Source organism: Hippopotamus amphibius, chromosome 1, assembly GCF_030028045.1.
Source record: "Hippopotamus amphibius kiboko isolate mHipAmp2 chromosome 1, mHipAmp2.hap2, whole genome shotgun sequence".
Classification (NCBI taxonomy): domain Eukaryota; kingdom Metazoa; phylum Chordata; class Mammalia; order Artiodactyla; family Hippopotamidae; genus Hippopotamus; species Hippopotamus amphibius.
In genome coordinates this window covers 9,724,705-9,749,688 of record NC_080186.1, presented here as the reverse complement: position 1 = coordinate 9,749,688, position 24,984 = coordinate 9,724,705, and the positions used below count along the sequence as shown (strand labels likewise).

At 46.7% G+C, this 24,984-nt stretch overlaps 2 protein-coding genes across 2 annotated transcripts; both read right to left on the bottom strand.

Annotated features, from left to right (window-relative positions):
• Positions 1-995: 995 nt before the first annotated feature.
• On the bottom strand, positions 996-4,087 carry LOC130851415 (PRAME family member 15-like). Its single transcript, XM_057731741.1, has 3 exons — positions 3,798-4,087; positions 2,793-3,368; positions 996-1,569 (listed from the first exon to the last, which is right to left on the bottom strand). Exons 1-3 carry the CDS (start codon positions 4,082-4,084, stop codon positions 996-998), a joined length of 1,437 nt encoding a protein of 478 aa, XP_057587724.1. The 5' UTR covers positions 4,085-4,087.
• A 9,582-nt stretch (positions 4,088-13,669) lies between these two features.
• Positions 13,670-24,295, bottom strand: CFAP107 (cilia and flagella associated protein 107). The gene is made up of 4 exons (XM_057712412.1): positions 23,767-24,295; positions 18,934-19,047; positions 15,341-15,518; positions 13,670-14,075 (listed from the first exon to the last, which is right to left on the bottom strand). Exons 1-4 carry the CDS (start codon positions 23,878-23,880, stop codon positions 13,891-13,893), a joined length of 591 nt encoding a protein of 196 aa, XP_057568395.1. The 5' UTR covers positions 23,881-24,295; the 3' UTR covers positions 13,670-13,890.
• Positions 24,296-24,984: the final 689 nt, after the last annotated feature.

Below are 24,984 nucleotides of genomic sequence, written 5' to 3'. Positions count from 1 at the left end.
AACTCCCCAGATTAGGGAGAGACAGTCAGTGTTACAGGAATAATGTCAATCTACCAATGACATGACCTACCCCCAAAAAAGGATATGTGGTTTGGAAATACTAAAACCATGTTATATGCCTGTATGATTTTAGTATTACGCTAAGAGGAAATTGTATGTCTTTACTGGTCACAACTAGCTTAATTCAAGGAGGACCACTACACACGCATGACAGGCATGGGTTGGTGAGGACAAGAGACCAGCTCATCTGCCATATGGACGACCCCTTCCAGAACTGGGGGTCTTGACATGTGCAGTGAAGGCTTCTACCAGCACACACAAAGGCCAGGAAGTGGCACCAATGGACCCACCTGGAGAGCCATGAGGACTGCTCATGTCCAGGGTCATGGCCTGAGTCAGCAGTGAGGACCCTACTAAGAGCTCTTCACTCTAATGCCTCATTGGCTGCTGAGTGTTTTCCCCTTGTTGTGTGTGTTAGCCCACTGAACAGCCACAGACGTATGTAAAGAGGTGGAAGATGTTCAAGACACAGTAGAGAACTGATGGGAATAGGAGGGTTCCAGATCATAGACAATTTGGTGCATTTTATTTCATCAGAAACTGGAGATTCCTCAGGTGAAAACACAGGAAACAGGGTAATATACCATGGAGGGCACCAGTCCATTTACATTGAAGGTCTCTTTATTTCTGACCATTTCTTTCAATCATCCAGCCAGGGATAACACCAACATGTGTGTCTCCAGCCCAAATTTCCATCCAGAAATTTAGATTCATATTTCGGATGCTATTAAGCACTTGTCCCTGAAAGTCCCATCACCTCCCTTAGTCTACATTTCCCCTGCAATCCTGCACCCCCACTGGATCACCTTTCCTTTTCCTATTCACTTTGAGCTGATGTCTGAAATCACGGGTCTGTTTTCCTTTCGTGATGCAACTATTGCCTAAATTTTGGTTTCCAAATGCCCAGAAAAAAAGCTTTTGATAGAGGCACCCAACTAGCCAGATGTATAGCAGAGGTATAGAAAGGGCTCCTCTTGATAGAATGTCTTATTGCTCCAGTGAGGACATGGACTGGAGCTAAGCCAGATGGCCCTGGGACGTCCTAAGTCCCTCATGATCTCAATTAGTCCATCCCGAAGCTGGGCAAGTCTGCCCAGGTGGAGGGCCCCATGAGGGCTGTAACTCTCCCTGGGGGCAGGATAAAACTCATCACTTAAATGGGGCAGCCCAGCGGTGTGACTCAGCAGCTTCTCCATGATGGTCTTGGAGAGGAGGTTCCCACACAGGCTGAAGGTCCTTAGCTGGAAACAGTGGCTCAGGGCAGGCAGGATGGACTCAAGTTGAAAGTCACCGATCCCACACTGCTCTAAGTTCAGTTCCTGGAGGGTGGCTGCAACTTGCTCCAGGAGAACTTGGAGGAGCTCAGGACTAAAGTCGGTCAGTGTGACGCCACTCAGATCCAGGCCTTTTAGCTGACAGATGTTCGGGCACTGGGACAGATGGGTCAAGTCTGATTCTGTAAGCTGACAGTTAGTTATTGAGAGGTTGTCCAAGGGAGTCTTCAGGCATCTGGGGAGAAAAGAAGCAATTAGGTCTGAGAAAGCAGGGTGGCAGCTGAGCTAAAGTTGGCAGACAAGTGATTTGCCCAAAGCTAAGGTCCTACTAAGTGTCTTAAGAAGGTCAATACCCAGAATGACCAGTCTCATTTTAGCCTGAATTCTACAATCTTCTCTGTGAGCACAGGTCAACTTTGCAGCATCCTGAAAGCTCTCTTTCCTCGTGGGTCAAGCAGGGTGAAATTTACTTCACCTCTTTTAAGTGATGAATGAAGATAATGAAATACACTAGGACCTGCTCAGCAGAGAGCCCGACACTGAGTCTCAATCAAGTATGGGCATCACTGAATTTGAATACTGCGAGAGAAAACATAAAATGCTTTCAACTCAGGGTTCTTTCAGCCCACGCTCAAGCCCTAGGCACCTGTATCTCTGGGTCAGTTGAGGCTGGTGGAAAACACGTATAGAAAACCAAACTGCACAAGATCCCACGTCATCAACATGGGTTTCCAGTCTGCAGGGTCTCACTTACATCCCTGCATCATCTGCAAAGTATCTACCACTCTTTCTTATCTGTGACTCCTGCTCCTCTAGCATCATCTCAGAATCATGCATTTCTCAAATATTAATTAACTTATCTGGAACGAAAGACAGCCTTTTAGAGACTGGGAATTCGAGACAAGCTCATTGTGCTCACAAATCTGGTGAGCACAGAGATTCTCTCTCTCTCTCTCTCTCTCTCTCTCTCTCTCTCTCGCCATGCATGAGACCGTAGTTTCCCAACCAGGGACTAAACCTGGGCCCTCAGCCATGAAAGGTCAGAGTCCTAACCACTGGACCGCCAGGGAATTCCCCAGAGCTTCTCTTTAGAATTGCTCGGGTCTGAGGTGGTTTCCCTTCTTTAATGCCCTCCTCACTTACCTACTTTCCTAAGTGATCTGACGTAGGTATCTCTTCCTAAGGAAGAACCCATGCCCACCTTCCACTAGATCTAACCACACAATCTATAGCTTTCTACTACTGTGTCCCATCACAGAACCTCTCTTGGTAGAGGTTCTGTGATGTACAGGTACAGGACCTGTACAAGGTACAGGACCAGTTTGTTCCTGTACCTTGATCTGAGTGGTTAAGTGATACCACAGCTCAGGATAGAGCCGCAAAGGACACAGTGTGCTTGACATTCTATTGTGTTAAACTGCTACTTGGCCAGTGGTAAGTAACACTCTCCACTCTCACCTGAGCATCTGGTCCAGGCAGCCTTCAAGGAAGGAGGGAGATTCCAGATGGAGATCCTGGAGGTGGTCCAGCCTCGGGAACTGAGAGGTAAATTGGACAACATGCTGCTTCTGCTGCTGCTCCTCAAAGGCAGACACAACAATGGGGGACAGAATGAGGCTCTGCAAATTACTCATCTCACCCAGGAGAGGAGCAAACGTGGCCAGGGTGGACAGGTGCCAAACGCAATTCACTTGCACCTCCTGGATACAGTCCAGCTGCACCATGCTCAGGACCTTCATAATGTTTTCCATGGGCATTGCAAAGATCTTCAGCTTCTTACAGCACAGGTGTATGGAATCTTTTCTCTGCTCCACCCACCAGAAGAGGTAGGTGAGGAAGTTGTCCAGGGTCCTTTTCTTCAGGCAAATGTCTATGAAAACCTTCAAGGGAGCCAAGTGTTGCTGTGTCCTTGATGTGTGCTCAGCCACTGGTGCCCTTCTTGAGCTTGAGCACCCGTGAATGCTGGCTCCAGACCACATCCTCCAGAAGTTCTGGCCAGTATCCCGTAGATCCAGCACCCGCAGTTTGCACCTCCTATGAGGAATAGATTGGTGGGGATATATTAAAATCCACACAGAATGAAACCACTGTCTCAGAATTGACAACAGACTGCCCACCTGTGCTTTTATTTCACACCCCTGTCATCACCTGCTGACTCCCCCTCTTCCCTCTCTGCCTAACTTCCCTCTATCTCCCTTTCCCCTCCTCCATTTCTAGTTCTCCACTACCAGTACCATTAAGCATCACTGGAAAGAGATGGGGCATGTTCTTTCCATTCCCCCTGCATCTCAGGCACCCTTATATATAAGGAAGGCGTTTCTCATAGTGAGCCAAGGCCTCTGAGCTTCCTCAATGGCATCATCAGAACCCTCTGGTCCATCCCTTGGCCATCCACTTTCCCTCACTCCAGCTGTCTCTTCCGGGATGCCCAGGATTTTACCAGGCTACCTGCATCAGACTCACCTGGAGCGAACCTTCTGGGCAAGCAGGACATCAAGGGCTTCCAGCACTGCTTGTAAGGGCCCCACATGAGGCATGTCTATCAGGCCCCCCAGAGGCAGGCGGACAAAGGGCCAGGCGTGCACCATGGCCTTCAGGGTCTCGATGCGTCTCCCTTGGAAGGCCTCCATGAACAGTGGTGGGAAGAGCTCCGTGGGCAGATACTCCAGAGCAGAAACGGCTGAGTCCTCGTCCCTCAGCAGGCTTGTTCCCGCCAGGTCCAGCAGTCGGGGTGGGGTCTGGACACTCATCCTGACTCTGCTCCCAAAGGAATCCTGTGGAAACTGCCAGGGAACAAGACACCCATTTCAGGCTAAGCATGAGCACACCTCAGACTGTCTCCCAACCCTTCAGAAGAACCTACTCGGGGCCACGGTCACTGCTCTGGCAGGGGTGGAAGTGCCTCAGTTATCCCAATCACACTGTGGACTCCAAGGGTGCAAAGCTACAACATGTTCCCTACTGGATCCAGAACAAGCATCTCGCAGATACTGATGAGGAAAAAGGCAACCACTGGCTCTTTCAGTTTCATCCACTGCTTTGGTTAATTCATGTCCTACTGGCAAGTGGGTACCAAGGAGCCTGAAAGCTGACTCCAATCTTTATTTGGGGAAGACTTTCAGACCATTACTTAGAGCCCTAAATCTATGGGATGAGGAGTGTCTTGTGGACCCACATAGCCTACATCCTCAGTTACCACAGTTAACGTGGCTGGTAAAGATTAAGGAGATACCCCTAAAATGAATGCTATTTTTCCACAAAATATATATTCTAAATTTCAAGAAATAAAATTCCAAACAGGTGTTTTTTATTAAGAATATCTGCTTGGAGGACTTCCCTGGTGGTCCAGTGGTTAAGACTCCATGCTCCCAAAGCAAGGGGTCCTGGTCAGTGCAATCCCCGGTCAGGGAACTAGATCCTACATGCATGCCGCAACTAAGAGTTTGCATGCTGCACCTAAAGATCCTGCAGGCCACAACTAAATATCCCTCACGCAGCAATGAAGATCATCGCATGTGCAGCAACTAAGACCCAGCCCAGTCAAACAAATAAATAAAAATAAAGATTAAAAAAATTTATCTGCTTGGTAGAGACATTTAAAAATGACATAAGCCAAATAACAAATCAAAATATTTGAGGTTTTGGCAAATTACACTGAGAGGCACAACCAAACCTGAAATCTGTTCATCTGAAGAGAAATGTGTTTTTTAAAACTCTCCCTGCCATCTGGACTTACATGCCACCCTCAAGATCAGCTAACATGAGTAAGAAGACGATATTGTATTTTGAGATGGGTAACTTACTGCTGTAATGCGGTTGGTGGGGTACTCAGACCTCAGACCCTGTGGAGAACCCAGCCAGTGACTCTGGAGCCAGAAGATTCTGCATCTCTTCTTCGGTGCTTGAGACTTTTATACACCTTTCTACTCCCATCACCCCTCTGTCCAACTACTAACTCAATCAGAAAGGGATACCTGATTAGATTAGAGACCACCCATCCTCTGGATCCTGATTGGATCTTCATTCTTCTCCAGATTGCTTGATTGAATCAGATATACATTCGGGACACAGAATGATGGAGGGGGAATTAAGGACCCATTCATGGATTCACTCCACAAACATTGACTGAATTGTACCAACACGCAGAGTTATATTCTTGGGGGTCAGACAGGAAAGTAATTATTGGTTCCTGACTTTGGACAAGAGAAACATAACCTGAAAGCATCATTATCAGGGAACTTCGGTGATGTCAAAGTTATCAAAATGTCCCTGAATTAAAACAGCTTCACAAAGACAGTGGTGTTCTTCCCAAAGAAAACAAAATAAATGTGTTTCTGTATCAACTTGTCACTTGGATGTTAGGTAGCAAAGATAGGAGATCACGAGCCTCGTAGGCAACAAGGGAAGAGCTTTTGTGGATGTGGTTGGTTTTCCAACCTTAAGCCAAGTCTTCTGTGAAGGTGGACAGGTCAAGGTCACAAGGAGAAGTAAGGGTGGGGGCTTCACTTTTTGGAGCTGGGCATTCCTGAAGGGACCACTGAATAACTGCAACAATTGAAAATAAAGAATTTTATTCCCTTAGGGAGGAGGAAGATTTAAAGACATTTCTCTGGGTCATATTTAGAAAGTAAAAGAGAGTGTTTCAGAGGAAGCAGTGTCACTTTTGAGGGTGTTTCCTCCCAGAAAGTTGGGCTCAGCACAGCAAATGACATGAAAACGCTAAATCTAAGAATGTGATGGAGGGGAGTGAGTCCTGGGATCAGACACTTCCAAGACTGAGAGGCACTAAGGATGGGCACTGTGGGCTCCCTGGGAACTGGGAGCCAGGGAAGAAATAAACATAGGTCATTCACAAATAACCCTGTCATCCATGGACAGCTGCCACCAGGAGAGCTTCTCTTTAAGGTTTTTTCTCACCGAGGACACTTTTCTGATGGCAAATCACCCCAGCCATTTTCCTGGGGTCTTGGAAGCCAAACCATAATCCCATTGGCCCCTTTCCAACTGTATTTAGATAATTACTGTTTCCTCAAACTTATCTGAGTTCAACACCGATTCTGATCAAGCTGTCACCATCAGACACAGAAATAAAATTCTATTTTTCTCTTCATAAATACCAACACCTTTCCTGCACTAAATTCAGAAGTTCTATTTGGTGTTTAAGGTTCTACCACATTCAGGGATGACTCCCACCTGGGCTGCATCCCACAGAGACACTTTTGAAGTTTAAGATCACAGATAAAGAGAGACCCTTTCTCCATCTTCAAGAATTTTCCATGCCTCTCTCCCACCCCATTTATTGGATGCACAAACAATTCTTATATAGCACCGGCCACCAAGTCGAGGGTTCTTTAAGGGTGTTCCCCCTCTGAGTTACATTCCAGAAGACTCATGGCCTTTGCATAAAATAGAGTTAAAGTGGTTTCTACTCAATAGACATTTTAACTCCCAGGCCAACAATCCCGTGTATTAACGACGTGTGGTGGAGTGAGATTAGTACCAACGACAATCATAAACATCTCTGTCTATGGAACACGAACTGGGTGAGCCGTGGTGCGGGTACGTTGTATTCACTCCTCCAGATAACCTTCAGGGAAAATCTAAACGTCACTGCTCTTTTCCCATTCTTAAGTTGGGGAACCAAGTTCTCTGCCAGGTGGAGGAATCTGCCCATTTCCGTGCAGCGAATAATTAGGTGACAGGATCAGAAGGACCCCTCGAATTGTCCGACAACCTAAATGTTGGAAAGGACTGACTGAGAGGCTTCACGTGGTGTTAGTGGAAATGCGGAAACTGCCGACTCTAAGCTGGGGGTTCTTCTACGTTTTGGCAGTTTCTAGGAGGTCCAAAAAGACCCTTGTTTGAAGGTGCGAAGTTGGAACTAATTCTCTGAAAAAACCCTGAGGGCTGATATGGAAAGTAGCAAAAATGGCCAGACTCCAAGTTGGGGATTCTCGGATATGTGGGAATTTGTGAGACAGTCAGTAGGAGCCTTCCTGCCTGAGCAGTAATCTACTGAGGGAGTTGTGTCCGAAAAGAATCAGAGGCAGACACAGGTTTACATGTGAAGGGAATTTTATTCAGAACTAGGACAATAGAGGAAAAGATACCACAATATGGAAATGGGCTTCATTCGCAATTCAACAGCTACAGCTAGGGATTCACAGCCAAGAAGCAGGGGGTTTGCTGGCTGATAAATTCCTGGAGGAGACATCAGGTATGGGAAGGATTCTGGCTGAACCAATATAACAGATTTCTTGCTAAAGGCAGCCCAGCGTGATCTGATACCAATGGTGGGCAGTGAGGAAATTTGATCAGATTTTGGGGGTCATCCAATATCCAGGGTGGGGATTGTTGCTGAACTGACTTAGGGTTCTTATTAAAAGTGCATTTTACAAGGACGTCCACAGACAATCCCAAGAGAAGGTTCAGGAGCCTGAATAAATTTTGGTGAAACAAAGAGTGTTTTCAGTTGAGGGGATTGTTTTGGGGCACTGGGTGGGCTGTGCAAACACTGATATGGAAGCGTGTGACCAACTTGGGAGCAGGTGAAAGTCGCTGATGCTGGGCAGGGAGAACACAGAACATGATTTTGTTTCCTTCAATACATACCTAGAATTGGAATTGCTGGATCTTATGGTAGTTCTAGTCTTAATTTTTTGAGGAACCTACATACTGATTTCCACCATGGCTGCACAAACTTACATTCCCAGCAGCAGTGTGCAAGTTTTCCCTTTTCTCCACACCTCCCCCAACACTTGTTATCTCTTGTCCTTTCATTATTGTGCTTTACTCTTGGAACACACACTGCCACCTGGAGCACCACCTTAAATAAATAAATAAATAAATAAATAAATAAATAAATAAATAAATAAATACAAGTCAACAAAAGTCACGGGGATCTCGGGAAGTAAATGATGTCCCCTGAACTTCTGAATAGAAGCACAAGTCCTTGTCTCTATACCTGGAATATCCTCCCCAGCAGCCTTGGTTCTCACTGTGCACAGTCACAGAGGCCACCTCCAAACTCTCCCCACCCGAGTTCTCAGGACGCAATTCTTCACCTTGGGAGAGTAGAAACTTGGGGAGGGCTGGGAAGTTGCAAAGTTGTCCTCAGGGTTGAGTCAGCCCTAGACTCCCATCTCCCACTCCTGTCAGTGTCGCTGACCCCCTGTGTAGCTCTGTTGCCTCCTCTCTCTCCGGAGCCCCTCCCCCCGGCCTCTGCCCGCAGAAGAGAGGAGCCTGCAGGAAGGGGGAGACTCAGGGTCCACAGCCCAGGTTGTTCAGCTTCTCCTCCTGCACAGACATGGTCAGATGTCTAATGGGAGGTTCTGGAGTCCAGCTTTAGGCCCATCCTGAGGCCACCTGCATTCTTGTTCCAGCTCTATTGCCATAACCGAGGAAGCAGGGCCATCCCCGAGGGGACTCAGACTTTCCTCTCTAAGTCTAAAGCACTTGGTCTTCTCCTCAGCTTTTCTTCTTCCAAGACCTTTTCCATATCCAATGTCCTGTCCTCCCACCTGGCTTCCTCCAGGCCCCACCCCTTGCCCAGTTGTCCAGAGACTCTGGCATCTCCAGCCACCGGGGGCGCTGTGTGCCCAGAATTGGTTTCTGTGCAGGATGTTGAGGAAGATGAGAGGACGAGCATGGCCTTGAACTAGGAGGCAGCCAGAGGAAGAGGCTGGAGAGGTGGGGCAAGACCACCCAGGCAGGAGAATGCTAGGGCACCACAGCAAGTTTGTGAGTAGGGTTGTGACATGACCTGGTGCCTATTTCCCAGGCCCCCTGGTGCCTGTTGACCATGTTGAGGGGGTTAACAAGGAAGCAGGTGCCAGCAGGAGATCCTTTGCTGCTGCTGGCAGGGAACTCTGGCTTAAACTTGAGGGGCCCAGGGGTCAGCCTTGGGGACATCCTGGAGGCAGAATCAGCAACACTTTGCTCTTACAGTGAATGTGAGGTAAAAGGGTAAGGCAGTGGCTTCCCTGGTGGCACAGTGGTTAAGAATCTGCCTGCCAATGCAGGGGACACAGGTTCGAGCCCTGGTCCAGGAAGATCCCACATGCTGTGGAGCAACTAAGCCTGCAAGCCACAACTACTGAAGCCCGTGTGCTTAGAGCTGTGCTCCACAACAAGAGAAGCCACCGCAATGAGAAGCCTGCACACTGCAATGAAGAGTAGCCCCCACTCTCCGCAACTACAGAAAGCCCACGGGCAGCAACGAAGACCCAACACAGCCAATAAATAAATAAATACATAAATAAAACAATTCTATTTTAAAAAAAAAAGGGGGGGGGTAAGACAGGCTTCCAGGAACCCCCTAGAGCTTGACTGTGATTTCCTGACATTGGGATAAGTCGGAAAGGAACAGATATGGAGAAAGAAAATAAGGAAATGTGGGCCATGTAAGATTTGAGATAATTACATCATTGAGTGAAAAGAAGTATCCAATGAAGAAGAGCACATCCAATAGACTCCTATTCATATAAAATCGTATATATACTCATTCAAGACCTATTGGAAAATGCCTCCCATGGAATATATATTTTATACCTAATATTGCCGGATTGTGGGGGTGTAAGGGTGATTCCAGCCCCAGTAATTTCAAAGCCAGGCCCAAGGTGGGCCTCAGGTCCAGAAGTGCAAAGGCATGCATTTTCTCTTCTGAGATCATCAGGGTCATTGTGGGTCAGATCAGAGTGCCATGCTCAACAGTTTTCTCATATCAGAGGCTACAAGGTGGCACCCCAAAGGCCAAATATGTCCAACAAATATCTTTTGGGACAATGTTCTAACAAATAAAATTTGTGGCCAGAGGTTAAAAATCAAGTTTTATATCCCAGTTTACTCTCCAATGTTCCTTGGGGGGAAAATAGTGAGAGAAAAATGTAGCAACACTGAATCCACCTTCCTAAAGGGCATCACTCAGCATTAACTTAGAAGCAGCTTCCCTGATGTGGGGTCCCGTGTCCTCCAGGTCTTCCTGGTCCCCACCTGCAATCCTTCACTCACCCCCCTCCTGGCCCTGGGGGATGTGGGGCTCCTATCTCATGTAGGAAGAGGCCAGGCAATTTCACCTAAGGTTGGGGATTTGTACCAGGGAGAGAAGAAAACTGTTCTCCCACAACTTCAGTGGGCAATGGGTGGGGAGGGGGAGGGGGAGCAGAGCAGAATACCAGGGGAGAGTTGGGGACTTGGGGTTCAGAAACCCACATGCATCCAAGCTTCTCCTACTCCAGTGGCTGTGGGAGTCCACGTCCAGGAAAAACAAAACCCAGCATGAAAGTCAGATTCAGGAATAACCCAGGGTACCTACAGTGTCACAGGAACCTCAGAAATAATTTCTTCCCCAAACCAAGAATCTGAGACCCAGGGCATGAATGCAATGTCTGGTCAGAACTGAGACCTCAGAGTGAGCCCCAAATAGTTTGTAGGTCAACAGGGCTTAGCCTTCCAATTCTGGCATGAATTCTCTGAGCACCTGTACATCTACAATCACCAACAGATCCCATAAATTTCCCAAGAAAAAACAGAAAATCACTGAATGGGGAAATGTGATTTTTTAAAATTAATTAATTTATTTATTTTGGCTGTGTTGGGTCTTTTTTGCTGTGCGCATGCTTTCTTTGGTTGCGGTGAGTGGGAGGCTACTCTTCATTGTGGTGCATGGGTTCCTCATTGCAGTGGCTTCTCTTGTTGTGGAGCATGGGCTCTAGGCGCATGGGCTTCAGTAGTTGCAGCACATGGGCTCAATAGTTGTGGCTCACAGGCTTTAAAGCACAGGCTCAATAGTTGTGGCGCATGGGCTTATTTGCTCCTCGGCACGTGGGATCTTCCTGGAGCAGGGATCAAACCCGTGTGCCCTGCATTGGTAGGTGGAGTCTTAACCACTGCACCACCTAGAAAGCCCAGGAAATGTGATTTTGATTTTCTTTCACATCTGCTCACTGGAGTTAGTACCAGTCAGAGAAACCCTGAGCCTGAAGACATAGCCAACTGTAAATAATTGTCACATTGGCCATCAGAAGACAGGCTTGTCCCAGCCAATGGGCTGAATTCCAGGCAAGGGCACCCAGGGTTTGCTTTTAAGGTGCTCGATTCCACAATCAAAGCATCGCATCTTGGCAGAGGGAATGGCTGGCACGTGGGACTCTGCCTCAGGTTCTGGTTGTCACTGCAGCCTTGACTGTTTTCTTGATTGTGCCTGCAGTCTTTGAATGTCGAACAACAGCCCTGCCATTTATGGAAGCTTGATTCTGCACTCAGTGTTTTTATCTGAGTTAGAGATTATATGGCACCCATTCAATAGTGTGAGAGATAGATTCAGAGAGGGGCAGGAACTTCTTCCAAGGCACACAGCCTGTAAGTGGTGGAACTGGACTTTCTGCTTGTCAGTGCTCTTGAATACTGCACTATGCTGTCCCAGCACTCAGCAGGGCCTGCCCACTTTAAGCCTCGTAATAAAATACTGGCTCCTCTCTTACAGGAGGAAGCATGAAAGAGCATGAGGTTCAGGTGTTTACCGTGTTGTGTTCTCTGCAGAATGTTATTGCAAAATCTGCACAAAGTAGCAGCGGAATAGCCCCAGCGATTGCAGTGGGTCCCAGTGTGGGGTTCCCAGACCAGCAGCAACAGCATCGCCTGAGAACTTGTTCTAAAAGTGACTTATCAGCCCCAGCCCAGACCTACTGATCCAGAAACTCAGAGGGTGGGACCAACACTGGTGTTTTAATAACCACCTCCCGAAATCCCCACCACACCTGCCAGGGATGCTGAGCCTCCACACTGTGAGAGTCCATGTGAAGCAGGAAAAAGATCCTCTCTGGCTCGATTCCTCCCTCCTTTCCACTCCTTTAGAGAAGGTGGGGAAATCCTCCACCAACCAGGCCACTGCTGTGGGTGGGGGAGCCCAGCTGTTAACCGGGTAGCAATGTTTTAGTCTGACTTTTGAATGCTTGGTAATCCGGCCCAAGTACTTCTGGTCACTACAGCGTTAAGAGCCACTTTTTAGACTGTGTGTGTGTGTGTGTGTGTGTGTGTGTGTGTGTGTGTGTGTGTGTGTGAAGGTCATGGAGCACTGGCCAGGAGTGGACAGCTGTGGGCTCTGGGATCCACTCAGCCGCACCTCCACCCCCAGCCATCGTCCCTCCACCTTCTCCACTGCCTGGGAAGGACTAGATGGACTGAGCGATGATTGATGAAACATTGACTGAGGGCAGAGGACTCCTGTCTGGCATCCAGGCTGCAGATGACTCACGGCTCCCCCGGAATGTCCCCATCCTCATCCCTGGAACATGTGAACCTGATCATTTATATTCGAAAGGAATTTTGCAGTTGTGCTGAAGGATTTTGAGATGGGGGATGATGCTGGATTATCCAGTGGGCCTGATGTAATCACAGGGTTCTTAGAGGGAGACAGAGAGGAAAGACGATGCCACACTGCTGGATCTGGAAACGGAGGAAGGGGACGCAAGCCAAGGAAGGCAGGTCCCCCCTGGAAGCTGGAAAAGGCAAGGAAACAATTCTCCCCTACAGCCTCCAGAGGGAACCAGCCCTGAGAGTCCCCTGTGGACGTCTCTCGTGCAGAGATGTAAGAGGATACACTTGTGTTGCTTCAGGACACTGAGTTTGTGCTGTTTGTTACAACAGCAATAGGAACTAACACACCATCTTCCTGTGCCTTTAACAAACCTGCAAAGCTCCTTCCCAGCTCAGAGCCTCACACATGCCATTCCTGCAGCCCAAGCCACCCCGTCTTCCCTCTCCCCCTGTCCCTACACCTGGGTCCTACCTCTCAGCATTCTAGTCTCAGCCTAAATGCCCCCTCCTCAGGGAAGGCTTCCCTGCCTAGATCATGCCTTCGCTGCACCCATTACTTTCTCATACCTGCCTTTACTTCAGCATACCCCCGGTGATCTCCCTTATGACCCACTGGCCACCAAGGTCCCCACTACTGTAAGCCTGTCCCCCAACACCACCTTTTCCTATAAGTATGGGTTCGACATCCCTTTCCTGCTGGACTGGAGGCTCTGAGGCCAGAGGCTGGCTTGAACATGGCTCAGTGGATGTTTGTGGGTTGGATGGATGGTGCAGGAGGTGGGAGGAGGCCAGCTGGCTCCACCTCAGCTGTCACCTGTGTCTTCTACCACAGCATTCCTCTATTCCCCATTCCTCCTGTCACTCATTCATTCAACAAACATTACTCCTGGAGGATATGAGAACCTGGAGTCATAGTACCTCTCTGGGCCTCAGTTTCCCCTTGTGTGAAATGTGGGAACTTAAGTTTCCTTCCAGTTTCTCTTGACATTCAAGTCTATCGTCTGCACACATATGACACTCCTTGTGTCAAAGGGCTTTATTTGTGGGCTGGAAAAGAAAGGAACCTTGCGTTTGAAAGAGGGGTGGAAACCATTAAAACACAGACCATGATTCCAAGCGCATTTCAGATGGGCCTGATGTGAAACTCGGGGTATATCTGCAGCCACCTGCTGTCTGGCAGTTCCGACGATGTGGTGGGTCTCCAGGTGATTCCACCTGTGCTGTGACAGGGTGGCAGTTCTCAGAAGTGTGGGACAGGCTGCAGGCGAGGGGGAGGCACCGGAATCGCATGCTCCCGCCAAGACATAGCACCTGATGGTGGTCTGGGGTAGGCGGATGTGTAAATGCTCTCCCTCCGGGTGACCTCAGGTGGTGGGAGCCATCTCTGCTTCAACTGTTCATAGAGTCCGTAGTTTGTAGGGGGAGCTGCAAGACAAACCAGGGTCTGGGTGAACAGGGCTCGGAGGAGGAGGCCAGCGTTGACAGGATAGGAGAATGCATGGTTGGACCCTGGAGGTTCCCCCAGGCTGCCATACCATGGATGTGGGCTGGCCGTGCCCCAGAGGGGAGAGAGAGGCTTGCAGGAGAGTGCTGGTTCTGCCAACTCCTGCGACCCTCAGGGTGTGGCCTGCTCCCTTTGTACTCAGGAGGGACCAGGCACTGCGTGAGGCCTTGGAAAAGTCAGCCCCATGACTTGATTCAGGGCGGTTCTGTCAGGTCCTGGGTAATTAACTGTCCCACCCCAGTAGGGAAGGGAGCCGCGTGAGCTTGTGAGAGTGGTCTCGAGAGAAACCCTTGCAAAGTAATGCATTGTGACAAGCAGCTCACTCTCTGCCCTATGCCCCTCTGCGTTGAAAGGTAGAACTGCAAAAAGATGGCTGCAGAGGATGGGGGCAGCTTGAAATGTACATCAGATCAAGGCACTCTCCTGGTAAATCTGTGCCAAGTCTTATTACCGTGGGAAGAACAATATCCACCCTCCTTATTGTAATCTATGAGCCCCCACGTGGACCTCCTCTACCCCTGCCTTGCAGGTTTTTCACTTGCTGTGCCCTCCCTGGAATGCTCTTCCCTCCAACTGTTGCATGGCTCCCTTCTTCTCAACTCAGCTCTCTCCTCCAGAAAGACCATCCTTTGTCATCCCACCGAAATGAGAATCAACATACCCTCCTCACTTTCTCCGTTACGGTTTTCTCTTCTTTGTACCACACATCCCTGTCCAACGTGATCTCATGTCTTGGATCTCAGGTTATCTTACTCATTAATGATGCCCTCTGTGTCTCTTCACTGGGGTGTTAACTCCCTGAGGGCAGGAATTCCTCCCTATTTGTCACTGCTGTGTCCCCAGGTGCTACAATAGGGCATGGCACCTGGGGAATAGTCAATATTTAAGAAATGGATCTCTGGTCTGACTGTGCAGTGATGCTTCTCCCTACAACCTGTGCTCCAGGTAAACAGGCTGCTGCAGGTGAGAGCTTCATTACACAGCAACATCATCCAGCATCACAGGGAGAGGGCAGGTGGCCTGCAGGGTAAATAGGATTCCTCCCCTATCTTCTCATTCTAATGCTCTGCTGGAGTCATGGTCACTTGCGTTGGTCCTTCTGCATAAGGCGGGCACACCTCAGCCCTGTGCAGTTATGAATCCCTTAGAGCCCAATAAAGGGGGTGATCTCAAATCATAAAAGTACCAAGAAGGGGGAAGTCAGCTTTTTCTGGGAGCCACAGCAACTTATGTCCATTCCACGTGCGGAGCCGGGGCAAGCCTGGGTTATAGTTACGCCGATTGTAATGGTCGTCGTACGTGCTGATCAGATGGCAGTGCAAGGGCTCCTGGTGGTGGGTGATCAGGTGTTTGTATGGGAGCCCCTGGAAGGACAGACACAGTGCACATGTTACCAGTCAGAGCAAGGCATCCACCCGGCTGTGGCTGGAGGCAGAAGCTGCCTGCTGCGGAGGTCTGTGGTGCTGATGGAGAGGGGCCCCCACGGGAGTGTGGCTGCCTGAGCCCTGGGGGCCACCAACAGGAGACACACTTGTCTGCGCCACCCCGAAGCAGTTCACCTTCAAACACACATCCCAGCTCAGCTGCAGTCAGTTCTCTGTATGAGGGGCCCCCAGCCTATGCCAAGTTATGTGGTCCTGTGAATGAGCTAGGGGGATACGTTAAAATGAAAGGCAGGACACCCAGCTGAACAGGAAGAGTCCGAGCCACCTCATTGTGCGCCTTTGTGATCTGAAATTAACCCCTTCCATTTGTCTCAAGTCTTATCCTTCCAAGTGCCTATTTCCATGGCAAGTGAAAGATGTTAAATGCAGAGCCTGACATCTGCACCTTCTATTTCAATCAGTTACTACGGCAAGAGTCAGAGAACCTCCATAAATTGCCTTCTCCCACAAAGGATTTATGTCTCCCTCAGCTGGAAACTCAGGGAATGATTTCTTTGGTGGGGGCTTATTTACAGGGAGAAGAAAGCTGTGTTCTCCCAACTCTGGGACATGTGCCTGAATCAGTATTTTTCCTAAGAAAATCCTCTTGGCCCTAAAAGGGAATCCTAGGGGACCAGGCTGATTTACAGGGGAGGATAATGTGGATTTCCATGCTCGTCCTCTTGTCTGGAGCACACAGGGAGGTCTGTGTCTGCTATGGCCTAAACACGCTGGCTGCACCCAATATTTCAAGTGGTGGCTCCGTAAATCAGTCAGATCACAATGCCAGAGGGAGACGAGGAGGGATGGGCACAGACATTAAGCAGGGTTCCCAAGATCCACATCACCAGGTGTCCGGAGTACCCGTCCAAGGTCAGGGAAAGCAACTCAGAGGGGTTCCCATCAAGCAAGGGAAGTTCTGAGGAGGCAACACAGCAGGGAAAGGAGAGAGGCCAAGAGGGATTTTCTTGCTGTTTCTCATGGTCTGGGGCACAGCTCTGCTACCTTGACCATGTATACAGGATTTTTGTTTTGATCAGGTATGGTAAGCTGACAGACTTAGAGACAACTGCCTTTGAAAGAAGAGTTTATCATTTACAATTCCCAAGAGGAGGGGGCATGTCACCTCACACAGGGCCATGTGGGAAGCACCAGGGACAGTCGGGAGGCAGAAGGAGTGAAGAGAGAGCATGGCCCCGAGCATCCGTTGTGGTTTCCAGTAAAGAAATAGGCAAGGCAGAGTAGGCAAGTTTGAGAAGTGCAGGATTGCACAGTTTGAATAATTTCAGGGTGCCTCATGGTCAGTCCCTGGCCCTGGGGAATATTGGCCTGACATGCCAATTAGATAAAGTATTAGCATTAGATAAGCATTTGATAAAGCATTATCATTAAAGGACGCGATTGGAGTAATGGGCTCTGGATTGGTTGGTTTGCATCTGAAAGGCATGGTGCCGGGCAAGTTGTTTACTATCCCTAGGAATTAGCTTGCTTTGGGAGGGGCAGCCTTTCCAGGATCAGCAAGGCCCCTAAAATATCAAAGTATCATAAAATACAGCAAAAAAAAAAAAAAAATGGTTAATACACCTGCCTAAGGGATAAAATCTCCATTCATCCATGGTCAATCTGAAGAGCAGATGCAGCATTTGCCGAAGCGAGACGTGGGATGGGAGATGGAAAGGGAGGCCGTCCCAGTATGGGAGCACAGGATGAAGCACACAGAAGAGCTGACAGAACTGAAGGAGCCGTGTGAAAGTGGTGCTGTAACCAGGGTCCTCAGCACACAAGCAGGCTATTTGAACAGAGTCCCTAAGAACAAATATCCAATTGCTTGACTCTATTTTGTGTGTGTTGGAGGAGGTATCTTAATTTTAACCGGACTATGTATATGTGGTTATCCCTTCATCAGAGTTTGTGATGGGGCAACAAAAGTCTTTAAGAAAGGGCACCCAAGCTGTATTGAGAGCTAGGCTAAATGCCTCATGTACAATGATGGTTAGGGGACGGTTAGGATTGTGGGTTCTAATTTTGACTTCCTTGTATTAAAATGAATTTGTGTCTTCATTGCACACTAATGCTAATGGTTGGCAGCACCAAAGCATCAGCATGATCCAAGGATGCCAGCGTGACCCAGAGATGCCAGCACAAACCAGAGATGCCAGCATGGTCCAGGGATGCCAGTGTGGTCCAGGGACGCTAGCACAGAACTGCAAATCTGGCACCGTTCATCCTGACGTGAATCCCCAAATGCAGAAGATGAAGAGCCAGCTCTGGTAGGTGGTAAAAAGGGATCTGAGGAGACTCTGCTTGATTTCTTGATTTGCTGAGTGGCCGCCCACTCAGTCCCTCACCAACAAGCTACACAGTTTCAGATAAGACACTCGCCACCTTGGGCACCTTTTTTCTGAAAATGAGGATGCTGAGCTGGACAATGCCTTGGGTCCCTTCCAGCTCTAAAATGCTCCATTCTGACAGATGTCCCTCCCACATTCTGTGCCTACCTGACCCTACCCTGAATTTAGGCAGAGGTAGGGTTATGTGGGGTGGGAGTGAGGGAACAGAAATCACCTCTATGAGCAGCAGGCTGGCAGAAGAAGCAACTTGGGGGAACACGCAGATCATGGTAGGGACAGGGCAGAGCTGTGCACCCAGTGGGTGAGCACCTGCAAGCTTGTTTTCTCCTGGCTGAGCCTGGTGGGCAGTACCCACAAGGGTTGATATAGGAGGAGCCTTTCTCTCCTGTTCCTGGAAGGGCCAGGGTCTCTGAGCCTCCACCACACTCTCACCTAATGTAATAAATGTCTCTGATACCTGGTCTTGGGTGTGGGAGGCATGTTCTGAGGTTGCAGTGCCCTGCTCCCTGCTCTGGAGGCCTGGAACACAACCACACACACAAACAGGCACCCAACAAGTGAGAGCACACTGAACAGTCCTTGACTTTTCATATAAAAGAGCGGGACGCTTGGGCATAGGTGATACCAACACTGTCTGTCCAAACATCACCACTACTTAACTTTTGGAGTACCTTGTGTGATTCCTGACGACAGTCACCTTAATTCAACGCTTATCTTTGTTTCCCATATCCTTTGTCTGCATCCTGTTGGAAGAGTGTAGAGGAGTGGGGGGAAATGGTCCAGCAAAGTGTGGAGATACCAGCCAAGGGGAACGCTACCAGCTTGAGATTAGATGGGCATCTGCCCACCTAGTAAATGAGGGTGAATGATACCTGCAGCCCCCTGTCTGGGGAGGGTGTTAATGAGACTACTCCTGTGTTCCCAAGAGGGAACCAGGCCTAGAAAGAGTCTGGCTGTCAGAGTCTCCTGAGCATTGGGAGAGGGTCGGGCCTGAGCCCTCTTACCTCAACTCTCCTCTTGCTGTACCACCTGGAGATCTGGTCGGGTCTGTGGCCTGGGAAGGGGACGTACTCTTTTCTATAAATGGTCTGGGGTGTTCTCTCTGTGGCTTTCGTAAACTGAAAAAGACCAAATACTCAAGACAGTTTCTGTGATGCCCCTTCTCAAACTTCTGCTGCATCCCCTCAGCTGCCGACCGTTGGCAGCTGGGCAGAGAAAAGGTAAACATGGACCCCGGGGGAACCTGCTCCACACAGGCTTAATTGTGCCCCCTCCCTTCAGTACTTGAAAAGGAATGTGCTCAGGAACTGGATACCCACCCCCCCCAGACCCCTTGGGAAAGCTGCTTTGGTGTCACCTGACCACATCTCATGGTCCACACCTGTTCCCTTTCTCTCTTCTCTCTCCCTGCTCCTCCTCCCTCCTGATGACACCTCCCTTTCTTTTTCTTCTTTGTTTCTCACTTTTCCCAACTCTACTTTTTCTTTCCCCCATTATATCACGTTTCGGCTGATGTTTTTTAATTCATTGTGGTAAAATATGCATAATAAAATTTACCATTTTAACTATTTTTAGAGTACAGTTAAGTGGCATTAAGTACATACACATGGTTGTGTAACCACAGTCACCATCTGTCTCCAGGACTTTTCCATCATCTCAAACTGACACTCTGTCCCCGTTAAGCAACAACTCCCCATTCTCCCCCCTCCCCTCCCCCAGCCCCTGGCAACCATCATTCTACTTTCTGTCTCTGTGAATTTGACTACCCCATATACCTCACATAAGAGGAAGCATACAGTATTTGTTTCTTGGTGACTGACATTTCACTTAGCATAGTGTCTTCAAGACTCATCTACATTATAGCATGTGTCATAATTTTCTTTCTTGTAAAGGCTCATATTCCATTGGAATATGTATTTTCCATTAAAATATGTATATTTTCATTTTGCTTATCTATTCATTCATCATTGGACTACTTCTACCTTTCAGTTCCTGTGAATAACGCTGCTAAAGGCATGAATGCGCAAATATCTCACTTCAAGATCCTGCTTGCACTGTGTTGATAAAGATCTTTGATGCATAAAGCTTTTAATTTTGATGAAGTCCAATTTATTTTTTCTCTTGTTGCCTATGTTTTGGGTGTCATAGCCAAGAAATCATTGCCAAATTCAGTGTCATGCGGCTTTTCTCCTATGTTTACTTCTAAGAGTTTTATAGTTTTAGGTCTTACACCTCAGTCTTTGATCCATTTTGAATTAATTTTTGAATATGGTGTGAGGTAAGGGTCCAGCTTCATTCTTTTGCATGAGTATAATGTTAGCTGGGCTTTTCACATATGGCCTTTATTATGTTAAGGTAGTTAAATGCTAAGTAGAATTCACCAGTGAAGCCACCTAGTCCTGGGCTTTTATTTTGGGGAGATTTTTGATTAGTGATTCAATTTCCTTGCTAGTTATAGGTCTATTCATATTTTCTATTTCTTCATAACCCTTTTTTCAGTATTCCATGCACTTCTTTGGCTCCTGTCACATTTTTGACTTAAAGTCTATTTTCTGTTGTATTAGTATAGCCACCCCATTCTCTTTGAGTTACTATTTGCAGGGAATCTCTTTTTCTATCCTTTCATTTTCAAACTTTACATGTCCTTATATCTAAAAGCAGTCTCATAGATGGCAAATGAAAAAAAAAAATCCGGTTTTTTGCCCCATTCTGCATATCTATGTCTTTGATGTGTGTTTAATCTATTTACATTTAAAGTGATTACTGTTACCTACTTTTGCCATTTTGTTATTTGTTTTCTTTTTTATCTTATAGGGCTTTTTGTCCCTCATTTTCTCCATTACTGCTTTTCTTTGTGCTTATTTGATTTCTTATAGCAACACATTTTTATTTCTTTCTCATTTCCTCTTGTGTATATTCTAGAGATATTTTCTTTGTAGTTATCATGGGATTATACATAATATCTTAAATTTATAACAATCTATTTTAAATTGATATTAACTTGCCTTAACTCATCAATAAAAACTCTACTCCTTTACAGCTCTACCCTCTCCCATTTTATGTTATTGATGTCACAAATTACATCCTGATATATTGTGTACCTATGAACATGGATTTATAGTTATTTTTATACACTTGGGTTTTTTAATCATGTAGAAAATAGTGTAATTACAAACCAAAATTACAATAATAATGTTTTTTATATTTGTCTGTGTATTTATCTTTATCAGGGTTCTTCATATCTTCATATGGCCTCAAGTTACTGTCTAGCACTTCTCCATTTCAACTTCAAGGACTCGCATTAGCATTTCTTTTAGGGCAGATCTAGTGGTAATGAACTCCCTTAGCTTTTGTTTATCTGGGGATATTTTAATTTCTCCATTTTTGAAGTAGAGTTTTGCTGGCTAAAGTATTCTCAGTTGATAGTGGGGTAGGGTTTTTTTTTTTTTTTTTTTTGCTTGTTTTTTGTTTTTTATTTTGAGCCCTTTAAGTATATCACTCCACTGCCTTCTGACCTGTAAGGTTTCTTCTGAGAAATCTAATGATAATCTGATTAGGGCTCCCTTGTATGTGATGAGTCATTTTTCTCTTCTGCTTTAAAGAATCTCTTTTTCTTTGACTTTCAACAGTTTGATTATAATTGTCTCTTTGTGGGTCTCTTTGGGGATTTATTTTATTTGGTCTTCATTGAGCTTCTTGGATTTGTAGATCTATATCTTTTCTTCCAGTTTGGGAAATTTTCAGCCATTATTTCTCCAAATAATCTCTCTGCCCCTTTCTCTCTCTTTTATCCCATAATCTGTATATTGGTCAGCTTGATGTCCTACAAGTCCTTGGGCTCTGTTCACTTTTCTTCATTTACTTGTCTTTTTGCTCCCTAGACTCAATAACTTCAAATGATCTGTCTTCAAGTTCTCTGATTCTTTCCTCTGCTTGCTCAAATCCACTGTTGAACGTCTCTTGTGAATTTTTTCAATTTAGTAATTGTATTTTTCAATTCCACCATTTTTGTTTGATTCCTTTTTATAATTTCTTTCATTAATATTTTCATTTTGCTTATATATTAATTTCCTGATTTCCTTTAATTCTTTGTCCATATTTTCTTTTAGCTCTTTAAGCATATTTAAGACAAGTTTTTTAAGTTTTTCTCTGGTACTTGCATTGCCTGTGTTTCTTCAGGGACAATTTCTGCCACTTTATTTTCTTCCTTTGAGTGGGCCATCTTTTCCTGTTTCTTTGTATGCCTTATGATTTTTTTGTTGAACATTGAGCACTTGGAAAAAACAGCCATCTCTCCTAGTCTTTGCAGACTGGTTCCACTCAAGGAAAGACTCAGCTAGGTAGCAGGGCATGTTCTGAGCCTTGGAATCAGCCAGGTATGAAGGTTTACATTCTTTTCATGACAATTCTGGACATGACCATACATCCTGCTTAGGCGTGTGTGTGTGTGTGTGTGTGTGTGTGTGTGTGTGTATCTGTGTTAAATCCCCTGTGCACATGGTTACTTTAAAATGCCTTAATTTTCCAAGGAGTCTCTCCCTGGCTTCTTCTCAGAGCCTTAGATGTTCTGTTGCATTCTTCCACCTTTAGTTTCCTGCCCCCAGACATTTGCAAGTTTGTAGTCCCCTGGCAGCTTTCACTAACTCTGACCACTGCTGCTTTTCAAGCTCTTCCTAGCCTGAAATATGAACTATCCACTTTCTTCTGTCTGAGCTCTGAGTTAAGAAAAACAGAAACCAATCCCTCAAGCAGCTTCCAGACAGGGTACAGTGTTGCTCCACTCCCTCTGTGTTCCAGGGAGGGAACTGGGAGCTGGGCCACTGCTTCCCCAATACTGCACCATGCTGGTGCTGGGAGGGAATAGGGAAAGGGCAAGTAAAAACACCATGGAATTTCCTACTATTTTGAATGTGGCTTTTTCTAAACTGGGCATTCGATTTTTTGCTATAGACCTTTGACTGTTTTCCAGAGCTCCCATATAGTTGTTTCAGTTAGGCTATAGTTACTTTTTAAGTGTTTCTGTGGGAGAACAAGGGACCTGGAGCTTCTCAGTCTGCCATCTTTCTGACATCACTCCAATTCTGCTCTCTTTATGCAATCTCCTCTAGGTGTTGGGCCAGCCCATAATAACCCTGGGGTATTGCCTTGCCCACAGCCAGTTCTTCTTGCCCTTGGATTACACACACCTGCTCCCCAAACAAAGCCAAGTGCAATCAATCTTCCCCACACTAACACCAAAACTGCCAATTCTATCTCAACTTGTTTCCCTTGCCTATTTTCCAAGAAGACATGAGGATGTCTAGATGTCTCTGCAGAAATTTAAGTGGATCAGTCTTGATAGCCATGAATGAAGTTCTAAGTAGGCCAATTCAGGCAAAGTGTTTTGTGATCTCCCTTGAGGTACATGGGAACACCAAGAGCCCATGTGTTCTATTTTGAAAGTGAAATCTGAAATGCACAGGCAGGGCAAGGTTGTACAACAGGTGCCAGAGAGCAGCAGTTCATCCCTGGACATCAACACAAGGAGTGTCAAGCTTGCCTTGGCCAGCAACACATTCTGGGGAGGGCCAGCCCACGAGAGCAGATGTTCTTCAAATCAAGGTGGAACTGCAAGGCACAACCATATTGACAACCGTGCTATGATGTTTTCAAGATATAATAGATACCTTGATGATTGTTTGAATGTAATTCCTCTATGTATAGCACAGAGTCCCTAATGCCACCTTCTTAAGATGCAACCATCTATGAGCCTTGATTTGAAAATAATAATGCCCTCACTTCTCCCTCTCCCTGTCAGGTCTCCCTCTGAGCCCTCTGTCCACCTTCTCCTTTCTTACCTTCCTCCTCTCCTCCAACCAGTTTCCAGTGAGCACTCTGGTTGAATACTTGGTCTCAGTCTTCCAGCTTGGAGTGGAGAATGACTGTGGACTTACTGAAGTAAGAAACTGCATGGTAAGGATTTGCCCCAAGCTTCTTTGACAACACAGTCTAAGGTTTCGGGGGTGGGAGATGTTATGAAGTTGCTGAGCTTGGGATGCCTTTTTCTCTTTTCGGTAGTCAGAAGGAGTGGTAATAGGTGACACCCTGCTAACTTCACAGAATAAAAGGGCCCTGAGAGTCCACTATCAGCTTCCAGAGAGAGGTGACCTGATCTTGGATTTCCTACTGTTGACTGTCTCCATGGTGATAGACTCTAAGTATAAATACTCTCCTTAAGGGGGCAGCTGATTCTTCAGGAGTAAAATTGACATCACAAAAGCAAATCAAACCACCAACAATCACCGCAAAAGCAGGACCTGGTTTCTATGTCATCACCCCATAAGAGGCATCATCCTTGCTGCATTTTTACAACTAGAATGAGTTGAGATGATCACATTCTAGTACTTAATAAGTGCTGATGTGCTAGGCCCATGCTGAGACATTTACATGTACTCACTTGTTTAATCTTCAAAGCAGCCGGACAAAGCAGGTGCCATGACTGTACCCATTTTACAGACGAGGACATTGAAGCAAAGAGAGATTGAGTAGCTGCCTCAAGTCACACATGTGGAGAGCTGAGGTTTAAATCCACTCTGACTCAGGTCTAAAATACTGCATGTGCTCTACTCACTTACCTGTCTTCCCCTTTGCCTAAGGGGCTTCTAGGAAGAATCCTATCTTTGTGGTCAAATTAATAAACTTGGTTCATTCGGATCACCTTCATTCATTCATTCCACAGTCATTCTATCAAGTATATGCTACATCCTGGGCTCTGAGTTGGGGCTACAATGCATCAGTGGTTAGACCAGGGTCCCATCCCAATAGAGCTCAGTCCAATGGGATAAAGGCCATGATCTTGCTTATTCACTAAGCCGAAAAGTCAGGAACCACCTAGATGTCTATCAACAGAGGGCTGGTTCAGGAAATTGTGGCACATCATATAACGAAATATCCTGTAGCTGTTAAAAAATACTGACATAAGAAGATGCCTGCAATATATGGTTAAGTTAAAGAAGCAGTACACTGTAGTGTTGCTTGCCACAAATGAAGACATTCCATTTCAAGCAGGCAATTCA